Source organism: Diaphorina citri, unplaced genomic scaffold (assembly GCF_000475195.1).
Source record: "Diaphorina citri unplaced genomic scaffold, Diaci psyllid genome assembly version 1.1 scaffold88, whole genome shotgun sequence".
NCBI classification, from domain to species: domain Eukaryota; kingdom Metazoa; phylum Arthropoda; class Insecta; order Hemiptera; family Psyllidae; genus Diaphorina; species Diaphorina citri.
In genome coordinates this window covers 273,808-286,772 of record NW_007377525.1, presented here as the reverse complement: position 1 = coordinate 286,772, position 12,965 = coordinate 273,808, and the positions used below count along the sequence as shown (strand labels likewise).

At 37.6% G+C, this 12,965-nt stretch overlaps 1 protein-coding gene across 1 annotated transcript in view; it reads left to right on the top strand.

The window, feature by feature from the left end:
• The window catches only part of LOC103524213 (serologically defined colon cancer antigen 8), a 45,657-nt gene that overhangs the window by 21,181 nt on the left and 11,511 nt on the right, over window positions 1–12,965 (top strand). The window contains exons 11-14 of the mRNA XM_026833303.1: window positions 1,338–1,611; window positions 2,262–2,500; window positions 2,892–2,997; window positions 6,747–6,864. Of these exons, the coding sequence (XP_026689104.1) occupies window positions 1,338–1,611; window positions 2,262–2,500; window positions 2,892–2,997; window positions 6,747–6,864 (737 nt within the window). The remainder of the gene's footprint in view (window positions 1–1,337; window positions 1,612–2,261; window positions 2,501–2,891; window positions 2,998–6,746; window positions 6,865–12,965) is intronic.

Genomic DNA, 12,965 nt, shown 5'->3' with positions numbered 1-12,965 from the left:
TCTTTAATCCTTCTAGTAAATTATAAGCTTTTTATTGTAATGTCAAATGGTCAAAATTCAAATTTATTAATGTACACGCTTGTAGGTTTTTTTTTTTTGCACAATACAATTTAGGCTTACGGTTACGGCCTAAAACCCATTATTCCTATCATACTGAATAGAGATATGTATGAGAAAACTTTTGTCCTATTTTTATTTAATTTTCCGCGAAGTATTACTTTCCTTACTATTCTATAGGAATTTCGTAGATTCGTGGGCCTCAGAGTGGGCTTTTTGTATATTGTATAAGGATACTACTACGTATACCTACTATTGTTACGGAAAGCAATATTTTATGTTGTTTTCACATATTTTTCCGTGTCCGAAAAGAGAAAATATTTTAATTTTATTTTTTGATGATTTTTCGTGTTTTTTGGTTAAAAAAAATTGAAATCAACCAATCAGATGGTTAATCCTCGATTAAAAGTTAATAATAGTTTAATATCCGAGTCTGGCCCCCGGTAATTAATATAAATATTTAGTACCTATATCTACGAATTAGCTTTACATAGGTATTGAGACGCACCAGTTTGACCAGTTTCTGATGGAACACTTCAAGTTAAACAACATCGAGTGTGACCTACAAATGGATTGGTGACCGACACGTCGAGTACATTAAATAACGACCTATTAATATGTATTAGTTTTTATTTAGTATTTACAGTAACATATTTTAAGTATAAATGAAGGATAAATATATTTAATGCATTTAGTAATTAAATAAAATTGTAAACAAATACATAGCTATTTACATTTTTTTTTTTTTTAAATTTATGAATCTACTTAATTTTAATTTTCAATTTTATTATTACTAAACAAACAAAATTTCGAAGCGTTACAAGAGCAAGAAACGAAAGAAGGTAAAAACGAGTTAAATTTTTTATTTGCATAAAATAAAACCAAAAACTTAACATTTTTGCAGGAAAAAAAGCACTAGAAATGAAGCAACAAAACAAATAGAGGACAGGGGCTTCCGGGTGACACTGGAGGAGGTTGTGGAGGTTTTCTTCACACCTAGGGGAGGAATTGAAATATTATATTTTAAATGGTCGGAATTCAATAATATGGACTAAACAGGAAATATTAGATCGGTATCAAATCCTTCCGCTTAAGTTGAGCGTCAAAAACAAGCTCGGAATTATTGGTTGACAACCCGAAAAAAAAAACTCTAGGACGGAACTCGGAACTCGGATGGACAATGGACATCCAGTTTACCTGCCTCGATGGTGTAGTGTTAGTCAAGAAGCTCACCTGGTAAACAAGTTATATTCTATTCTATTCTATCATGAATATTTCAGGAAGTTCGTCGTATGATCAACGAGCTAGAGCGTGCTCACGAGAAGCACCGTGATTCTTTGCAAGAACAAAGTAAGCTCCGAATTGAAGCCGAGAAACGCTACTCGGCCCAGGCGGAGAAGTTAAGCCAGGAGCTGCAAGACCAGTGGGACCATGCGAGCAAACTGGGACTGGAGGTGGAAAAGTTGAAGCGTATTGAGACCGAACTGCGACGAGAGTTGACCCAGAAGAACAACACCATCGAGGATTTGAAGAAGGAACTCAACAATAAAACGTGTAAGGCCAGCCACTCACCATCAGGTAGACCTGATCAGACCTGACCTGGCAGGTCTACCTGATATCTGATGAGCACACACACTATCAGGTAGACCTGACAGGTGCTGCTGAAAAGGTCCGCCTGTCAGGTCTACCTAATACTTGATGAGCACACACACCATCAGGTAGACCTGATCAGGTGTACCTATCAGGTCTACCTGATAGTGAGTTGCTGACCTGAGTCATATTTTTTCGTACTTATTTGGGCTTTGTATGTTCTGCAGCTTCAGAATGATGTCCGTCTTGAAGTTAGCTGTTTAAAAACAGCTAACACGATTCCTATTTTACCTGTCTCGGTGGCGTAGTGGTCAAGACGCTCGGCTGGTAAACAAGAGGGCGTGGGTTCGATCCCAACAGAGGCATGGAATGTTATCCTCATTTATTTGAGAATTTGACCACATGACCTAAGGGTTAGGTAGTAGAGGACGCTTCCGGCGCGGCGTTAACCTCGCCTAGTGGTTACCTTCCACTCAAGAGTATCTTATTATTATTGAAGGACTTTCTACTCCTTGCAAATAAGAAATTGTAGGTACCACTTCATTAGAAATAAAAGAGAAATAATAAAAATAATGAGGATATTTTCACTCCATTTCCTATAAATTTTATTTCAGGTACTCTTCAAAACGAAGCTCTGAACGCAAACTCGGAGCGGGAATCACTCGAACAAGAGCTGTCCAATGCGAAACTTCTCATTGAGCGACTAGAACGAACTCAGCGGCAAGAAGCGGCTCGCTCTCAGGCAGAACTGGGATCCTATAAGCAAAGGTTGGACAGGGCTGATGCGGATCTGCTACACAGCAGGAAAGAGAACATTCGCCTTACGGAGCAGATCGCTAATATCGAGAAAGAGGTTCGTATTAAACTTTGCAAAGGTCCTAGTAATCTAAATGATTATTATGTACATAGGTATTATTATTATTTTGTTTTTCGAAGAGGTTTGATAAAGGGAACTCTAAAGGTGTGTCCAAACATAGTCGACCGGCCGTCGATCGATCGATCGACGAGATAAATCTAGGTTGTCGAGGCAGTGTGGACGGGTCAGTCGACATCGATCGAATATGAGTGGACACACCTTAACAATGGAGGTCTTATCGTCTCGAAAGCGAAGGGAGGAGGAGAGGAAAGGAGAAAAGCCAGTTGAGAACCAACCTTATCTGCTTCGGCCCGGGCGGGAATTGAACCCACGACTCTCCAAGACTCCAAGCTAACTTAGGCTGGCTGATCACTTTTTTGTTCTTCAGTTACAAATGGCTAAACTCTCCGCTGACGACAGGGAGGACCTTCTTCAGGACCCGAAGAAGGATAAAGAATTGACGTCCTTAATAATGGACATGGACGCAAAGCATGGTAAGTCCTTTCATTACTTTTGCCTCGAATACATCTTGTAATGTAGTTATCCATTATTCCCTCTAAAATTTTAAAATCTAAACAATAAGAATATGTACTAATGTGTAAATTCGATCCATTTTATGGACAGGTATTGTAAGATTTCAAGTTTTTTTTAATGTAAATAAACATAAATAAGTATAGCATGATTGTACATAAAAAAATCGATGTTTTCACTCAAAGTGAGCATAGAGTCTCATTCAAGACGTCGAATATTGCATGTACATATAACTGCTAACTGCCTTGGCTTATAGTCCCATACCTATTTACCATTTACACCTGTATATGTAGTCCTGCTATCTCTCTGCTTTAATGCTTCTTAATTACATAATATTTATGTTAAAGTGAACATAAATAATATTCCTGTGCTTTTGATCGCTTTATCGTAATTTGTGTATTTTTTGTCTCAAGCTAATACAAATTGCTGTGGTGAAGGAATGACATCTTCAATTTGTTTTCTGCTCAATATATCAATGTTGTACGTGTGAACTTTCTTAATGCCAATTTTTCCATTTGCGTTGTTTTTGCAAGGGTTGTGTTAAGGTTTTGTTTGAAGCTAAGCTTTTTTTTACAAATGACTTTCCCGAGACTCAAACTCTATCCTTACGGATTACGAGTTCTATGCTTTACCACCGATAAATCTTGTACATACATATTTACATGTGTGAGGTATTTGTTGTAGGTAGTCATTTACCTATCAAAGTGATAGATACAAAATAGGTATGGCAGAGAAACAGAGTGCCTGATAAGGTTCAATAATATCTTGCTTTCGATGTTGTGTTTTCGTGTCCTTTTAATTTGAATGCTATTTCCATGTACGTAGGTATTTATATAACTACAGTATACGATGTACATACTTATGATGGGTCTGTTGTACATACATATTTTATACCTACCCAAGGATAAAATTTACCTCGAATTTATTTACGAGTATTTATTTACGATGCATATTGGTTCTGTCAATAGAGCTAAATTATTTGAACTGTTAATTCGTCACATAAGAATTAGGTATTAGATATTTTAAAAATTGGTACAGTCATAGGTTTTACCCTCTTTCAAATAAACGATTTGATTTTGGGACGCGTATTCGGGACGGGACATTGTATCCGGGACCAAAGTAACAACAAAAATAACACCACCACAAACAATAACAACAACATAATTTGATTTTCAGGAGCAACTCTCCAGTCTCATGTGTAAAGTGAAGGAGATTGTGTCGGAAAACGAAAACCTCCATGAGAAACAGAAGAGCAACATTGTGAGTAATATGTTCGCGTCCATTGAGTATGGCGGAGATGAAGATAATGGAAGTGACGAGGAGGAAGTGGTGGAAATTCGACACAAAGTAAGTCAAAAGAACAAAATTTCCGTCAAGGAAGTATACCATTCGGAATTATTATACCTTAATAGAGTCGGCCATCGGCCCTTGGAAACACTCACTGTGTTAATAAAGATCTGAGTTCTCACTGAGGGTTCAAGGGGTAATGAAGTTCACAACCGAGGTACCTGGAAATTGTCGACTAAAAATGCCGACCCCACTTGAGTGGGAAAAAGTAAAGGAAGAAGAAGAAGAAGAAGAAGAAGAAGAAGAAGAAGAAGAAGAAGAAGAAGAAGAAGAAGAATAAAGTCGGCCCTTCCACGAGGCGGAGTGAACTTGGGTAGAAAAAAGTCAACGGGAGTGAATTCGTTACCTTCCGTCGACCCTTGAGCGAATATTAACCCTAAAGGACTCGTCCGAACGTTCAGTAATACGAGCCAAAACCAAGACTCAATCTTCAGCCTCTCAGGGTTGGCTACGAGAACTCGAGATTTTTTTTTGTCCCACTAAAAATCCCGTCTTTGTGCAGAGTCCATCCCGAGATTCAACCCGTATGTCTGCATCGAATTCCCCCATCGTGTTTGAGTCTCGTATTAGTGAACTAGAAGCTCAACTTACCAAAGCTAAAGTGGAGCTCAAAAACGCCCAGGAAGAAGCCAATCAGCTCCGAGTTAAACTCACCGAACCTTCTGATGTGGTGAGTATACAAATCACTTCTTTTTATGTGACTATATACAGTCAACCCAATCTTTTTACTTTCCTTACTTTTTATGACAGTCAAACCCAAGGGTTGTCTACTTTACTTCAAAGGGTTGAACCCTCTGGACTAAAATGGACTCTAAAGCTCTCCCCAAATCAAAGTGGTTTTCACAAAACCAATGTGACTAGGTATTGGTAGGTACATAACAACTGAAGATCATCGAAAGATTTGCCTATTTGTGAATTCACAAGTTGTTGACTTCCACTCTGACTGTAACTGCTGAGGACGTATTATTGTCCCGAAAACGCTTGAACAATGACGACAGAAAGTACCTGTATGCTCTAGTGCACAATACAAAGTCCTAACAGTTCACACTAAAATTGATGGTGTACGAAAAGAAACAAAATAGTCGGTAAAGTTATTGGTTTTGCTCACAACCATCTCAGATGGTTCAGACATTATCTCGCGGACATTGTCCAAACCACCTCTCCCCCAACATATGGTTTCAGTACAAACGGTCGCCGAATTAGAAAGCATGATTCAAAACCAGACCCGTGTGTTGGAAAACCCTCAATGTCGTTACCACGAAAAACAAAAGATACCTTCCACGAAAAAAGGGGAATTAAATTCTGGAAAATAAACACATCAGTCAAAGGAGACTTAGTGGTGTGAGGGAGAGGGCGAAGAGTAAGTAGAGGTACCTATGTAAAATGTATGAAATCATTGGAGCAGAACAAGACAATGGATTTTTTACTTACTATTATTTCTGTATTTTTTCCCCCTTTCAGTGTTCATTAAGTGGTGGACTAGAGTAGGTATAACCTATTGTGTCCTCGCAAAATGTCCTCGCGTATTTGTTGTTTTCTTACCTAATTTAATAACATTTATTTCAAACTTTTCATGAGAAACAGATTTTTGTAAATATTTGAAAACGTAGGTAAAATAATCTACCTAATAAACAAACGTTTAGTTCAACATTTACTTAAAATGCAGCCTTAGTAGGTACCTACCTAGATCGAAAGTCTGCAGATCGAGAAGGAGGAATTGAATGATACTCTGACCAAGTTGCAGAGTATGGTATTGCAGTTCCGAGAGAAAGAGGCGTCCGCGCTGCAGAAGGTCAAGAGGAGTTTGGACATAGTTGATCAGGCCCAGTTTGAGAAGGGTCAGGCTGAACAGGTAAGTCCATTGGATACAGTTCGGAGGTGCAATGGTCAAGATGCTCGCTTGGTATACAGGTGGGCGTGGGTTCAATCCCAGCCGAGGTGTGGAATTTCGTTCTCAATTTAGTTTGAGAAAACTTAAAAGACCTTTTACTCCTATTTGACTAGTGTTCTATGCATGTCTACAGTAAACTGAAGCACAGCTGGCCTGAAACGTCCAGAACAAACAAAAGTCCGAGCAAACTTCAAGTCCTGAACCACAACATAATCAAGTGTGATTCTTGACAAATGTTTTGTTGTTTTCAAATTTTCCGAGTTGACTCTTAAGTCATTTTTCCTCGTGCATCCCAATACAGATTCTGGACATATTGATAAATGTTCTGCTTTCAAAAAATGTCATTTAATCTATTATGAACATTCCAAAATAGTCGGAAAAGTTATTGGTTTTGCTCACAACCATCTCAGATGGTTCAGACATTATCTCGCGGACATTGTCCAAACCACCTCTTCCCCCAACATATGGTTTCAGTACAAACGGTCGCCGAATTAGAAAGCATGATTCAAAACCAGACCCGTGTGTTGGAAAACTTAAAGGAAGAATGTCATTCGCTCACTGAAAAACTAGAGGACTCTTCAACTAGGCATAAGTAAGCAAATAAACTTCTTGACCTTTGCACTTTTCCTGCGGCTTGTTCAGCATCAGTAGTGAGTAGAATGTGTGATATTTCAGACCAGCAAATACGAGTAACCTATACCTAGTATAGTAAATAGTTTAGCGATCAGGTAAGAGGTACACAATCTAATTAAAAACTGGTAAAAACTTTAGTTACCCATAAAAAAAAAAAGTAAAAATATAATATGTACTCTAAATTAGATTAAACGTGACGTTGCGTTGGTTGAACCAAATTTATATATACGAGTATAGGTATATAAAAAAAAGATCAAGAGGTTTGAGAGAGAACTGTAACTGCTAATTTTTACTTTTTTTTCAAGTGAATTTTTCTCATTGTAAAATGATCCATAGTCAGTCTCAAGAACCGATGGAGGTTTTTAACGTCACTCCATAAACTGTCTTTAATCAATCTTGGGAATAAGAGATTTAACAATCTCTCGTGGAAATATCTTGTGTATAGATTGAAATGCTCGCACATCTGTAAAGAAAGGTTTAGGTTTAAGAAGACAGGGATTGAGCATTAACTAAATGGGTTAACTAGACTTGATAAGCCTCGGCCGATTTAACTGTAAAGGTTACATTTTTCCACGATGTTTAAGAGGAAACAAGGCGTAGATTTCAACTAACCAGTACACCTGTTCCACCACGTTTTTCGAACACATTATAGAGAGCACGTCTCTGCATGGCCCTAGCTTAATTTAATTACATTAAAGGATACTAATTGAATTGAACTAAAACTTTGCGTCAGTGTAGAGTACTGTAAAGATGAAGTCCGTTTCAAATGTGGATGAAATTTCCCCAAAATCAGGATAAAATCCGCCCTGGGCGGGAATCGAACTCGCGACTTAGCGCTTACAAGGCAGGCGCGCTACCAACCAAGCTAGCTAGGCTGGCACGCTAAACAAGGCAGACGCGCTACCAACCAAGCTAACTGGGCTAGCGCAAGTCCGACCTTAGAAACACAGAATGGTGGCCACTTGAGAATGGTTTCATTCAAATTCTTCACAGTCAAATATGGCTTCGTCCATAACTGAAACAAAGAAGAGGGGAAAATATGATTTTATTAACTCATTGTGATTTTTTTGGAGAGATTTCATAGAGGGAGCTCCGGACTGTAACAATGGTCGTATCGTACAGAGATCGAAGAGACTAGGAGAAAGAAGGTAGATGCAATAGGAGAAAGCCAGCCGTTCCGAGAACGGACGTTATCTGTTTAGGATAAAGTTCGTCCCGAGTGGGAATCAATCCGTGACCTAGCGCTTACAGGATATATCCTGTAAACGCTTCCTTCCCGGGGCGGATTTTATCTGAAACAGATAAGATTCGTTCTCGGAACGGCTGGCTTCCTCCTATTCTCCTCCCTTTTTCTCTTCGATTTTGGGACGATAAGACCTCCGTTGTCACAATCCTTCTATCAAAACTCTTAATTCTTCTTCTACTTAACCTTTTCCCGTTCAAACGGAGTCCGTATCTTAATAAATAAAAATGTCAAAACTCTTGAAAAATGAAAATAACTCGGAGCGGGAATCACTCGAACAAGAGCTGTCCAATGCGAAACTTCTCATTGAGCGACTAGAACGAACTCAGCGGCAAGAAGCGGCTCGCTCTCAGGCAGAACTGGGATCCTATAAGCAAAGGTTGGACAGGGCTGATGCGGATCTGCTACACAGCAGGAAAGAGAACATTCGCCTTACGGAGCAGATCGCTAATATCGAGAAAGAGGTTCGTATTAAACTTTGCAAAGGTCCTAGTAATCTAAATGATTATTATGTACATAGGTATTATTATTATTTTGTTTTTCGAAGAGGTTTGATAAAGGGAACTCTAAAGGTGTGTCCAAACATAGTCGACCGGCCGTCGATCGATCGATCGACGAGATAAATCTAGGTTGTCGAGGCAGTGTGGACGGATCAGTGGACATCGATGGACTATGTGTGGACTGTGGACACACCTTAACAATGGAGGTCTTATCGTCCCGAAATCGAAGGGAGGAGGAGAGAAAAGGAGAAAAGCCAGATGAGAACCAACCTTATAAGAATTGTACAATATTAAACCCATAAAATAAACGAGACCTTGTTTAGACTGCTGGGGTAAAGGGACTTTTTAGTCTCATTCGAGCAGGATAAACAAGGTATATTCTATTCTATTCTATTATCTGCTTCGGTCCGGACGGGAATTAAACCCACGACCCTCCAAGACTCCAAGCTAACTTAGGCTGGCTGATCACTTTTTTGGATTTCAGTTGCAAATGGCTAAACTCTCCGCTGACGATAGGGAGGACCTTCTTCAGGACCCGAAGAAGGATAAAGAATTGACGTCCTTAATAATGGACATGGATGCAAAGCATGGTAAGTCCCTTCATTACCTTTGTCTCGAATACATCTTGTAATGTAGTTATCCATTAATCCCTCTAAAATTTTAAAATCTAAACAGTAAGAATATGTACTAATGTGTAAATTCGATCCATTTTATGGACAGGTATTGTAAGATTTCAAGTTTTTTTTAATGTAAATAAACATAAATAAGTATAGCATGATTGTACATAAAAAAAATCGATGTTTTTACTCAAAGTGAGCATAGAGACGTCGTCGAATATTGCATGTACATATAACTGCTAACTGCCTTGGCTTATAGTCTCATACCTATTTACTATTTACCTGTATATGTAGTCCTGCTATCTCTCTGCTTTAATGCTTCTTAATTACATAATATTTATGTTAAAGTGAACATAAATAATATTCCTGTGCTTTTGATCGCTTTATCGTAATTTGTGTATTTTTTGTCTCAAGCTAATACAAATTGCTGTGGTGAAGGAATGACATCTTCAATTTGTTTTCTGCTCAATATATCAATGTTGTACGTGTGAACTTTCTTAATGACAATTTTTCCATTTGCGTTGTTTTTGCAAGGGTTGTGTTAAGGTTTTGTTTGAAGCTAAGCTTTTTTTTGCAAATGACTTTCCCGAGACTCAAACTCTATCCTTACGGATTACGAGTTCTATGTTTTACCACCGATAAATCTTGTACATACATATTAACATGTGTGAGGTATTTGTTGTAGGTAGTCATTTACCTATCAAAGTGATAGATACAAAATAGGTATGGCAGAGAAACAGAGTGCCTGATAAGGTTCAATAATATCTTGCTTTCGATGTTGTGTTTTTAATACAAATTGCTGTGGTGAAGGAATGACATCTTCAATTTGTTTTCTGCTCAATATATCAATGTTGTACGTGTGAACTTTCTTAATGCCAATTTTTCCATTTGCGTTGTTTTTGCAAGGGTTGTGTTAAGGTTTTGTTTGAAGCTAAGCTTTTTTTTACAAATGACTTTCCCGAGACTCAAACTCTATCCTTACGGATTACGAGTTCTATGCTTTACCACCGATAAATCTTGTACATACATATTTACATGTGTGAGGTATTTGTTGTAGGTAGTCATTTACCTATCAAAACGATAGACACAAAATATGGCAGAGAAACAGAGTGCCTGATAAGGTTCAATAATATCTTGCTTTCGATGTTGTGTTTTCGTGTCCTTTTAATTTGAATGCTATTTCCATGTACGTAGGTATTTATATAACTACAGTATACGATGTACATACTTATGGGTCTGTTGTTAAAATATGTATACATATTTTATACCTACCCAAGGATAAAATTTACCTCGAATTTATTTACGATGCATATTGGTTCTGTCAATAGAGCTAAATTATTTGAACTGTTAATTCGTCACATAAGAATTAGGTATTAGACATTTTAAAAATTGGTACAGTCATAGGTTTTACCCTCTTTCAAATAAACGCTTGAACGTTAATTTTACTCGAGAAAAATGGTAGTTTTATAGAAAAAATTACCTTCAACATAGAGGTACACATTCGATCAATGTTCGGAAGGAATAAATTTGCATCATAACTACCTTCACCTACGACATAGACGATATAAGTAGGGCCATCGGCTGTTTAAGTCCTATGTCACTGCGACCTAATTAGGTCTTTTGTCACTAATCTACGACACGTATCATGAAAAAGAGAGGTGTAATTTACTAACCTCTATTTTAGTAGGTTTAAGCTTGACATTGGAAGAGGAGGAGTTGGTACCTAAACTACACAGTGAGGTTCTGCTACCTCTGGGTGTTGTCTCCAAGGAGGTCTGAAATGGAAAATCAAGTTATAATGGTGAGAAAAATCCAGAGCAGTAATGAAATTCCCAACCAGTTACAGGTAATCGAACCAAAATTTCTACCTACTTTTAAGAGTGTTTTAAAATCTAGGCGCACGATAGTGCGCCAGGCCAAGTTCCGGCCTGAGCACGCCAGTGTGTATATTACACGAAACATTTCGACGCATTTTTACCCCTACGTTTTTACCCGAGCTATCAATAAATTTACAAACATGATAAATGGTATACCAATCTGTAAAAGTGCTTGTGCCAGGGATGTAAGAAGTAAAGTTCTTACCTTGTACCTATTTTTCACCCCCAGAAACTCGAAATTAATTTTTTACGTTAGATGAAAAGGTACGATATTTGTTCTGAACATAACCACTACACTACTGAGGGTGAACTAGCTTATCCCCGGGGATCACTGTCTTACCTTAGGTGCCTGAGGTATACTCCAGTCTTCTTCCTCTTCCTCCTCCTCTTCTTCATTATCATCAGAGGAGGATTTAACTCCGCACGCAAGTAATAGAAACAAAAATTTTTCCTTTTTTTTTTTTTTTTTTTTTTTTTTTTTTTTTTTTTTTTTTTTTAAGGCCGGCTTTAAGAGTGTTTTAAAATACGTTCTTACCCGAGCTATCAATAAATTTACATGATAAATGGTATACCAATCTGCTTGTGCCAGGGATGCAAGAAGTAAAGTTCTTACCTTGTACCCATTTTTCACCCCCAGAAACTCGACATTAATTTTTTACGTTAAATGAAAAGAATTTTGTGTAATGTAATTATAAACAATAAAGAGTTCTTAATCATAATATGTAATACGCTTTTGGTTCCGCTTTTAAATTGTCCCAAAAACTTCCTTGATTACCTACATCGTTTTTATTTTATATTTGATCTTCATGAATTCAATATTTATTTCATCCATGTCCCCAAATGAGGATTTAACTCCGCACGCTGATTTCAACTGTCTTGTACCGTGGAACGAAGCAGACCTCAAGACTGACCTGTAGAAAGATGAAAACAATTTTTTTAAAGAGGTTTGACTGAGAGTCCCCAAATCCCGTTTTGCTTATTGAGTTTCTTTGCCTGTAAAATAGAAAAGTCAAATTGTATGTTAGTCTGAAAAATACTAAAAAAAAAACCGTTTCAAACGAATAGGTATGTATGTTACGTACAGTAGAACTTCGATTATTTCAACTCCAAAATATACGTACATTGTTTTTTTTTTTCTATCTTTCAAAGGATATCCTATCTCATCAGAGGAAAAGATCATAGAAAGTGATCGTTGTAGAGGTTCTACTGTACTTTATTCCCATTTTCTTCTTCTTCCTCTCAATTTCCTTTACTCTAATTCTTGCTTTATTCTAATACTTGGTTTCTCCGCTTTATTCTACGGATACTGTAGTGATCCTTTTGATAAGATGAAGGTATTTGATATATTGATCTCACGCAAAGATGTTATGATATAACTTGTGTGTTGGGAGATATTGGAGTTCTGGAGTCTTTTTAAGAGGACAATAGATACAGAAGATGAGGAATTGCTTTTATTGTGTACCTAAATTAAATTAGTCAAAAAACTATTCTCATTTCAAGAGTAATATTTTGAGAAAAAATAAAATAATAATAATAATAAAATACCTACTTTCAGGTATCCTAGTGCTGAAAGACTTGCTTGCAAGACCTGGCAGCTAAACTTGCCAATCCGAATTCCGATCTCGGGTCCCACACAAGTTGTATTACAATATCATGCTATTTTTCACCCAACTTTTAATGAAAGGGCCAGTTGTGTGTGTTAAAAACAGAGGAAAGGGACATTTCGAGGGGACCCCTGTCTAAAATTTGGAGTATTCACCCCTTGCCTCCCGTTAATCCATCACTATTGATCTACGGGGGGCTTCCAGGCGATACCTTGTGGG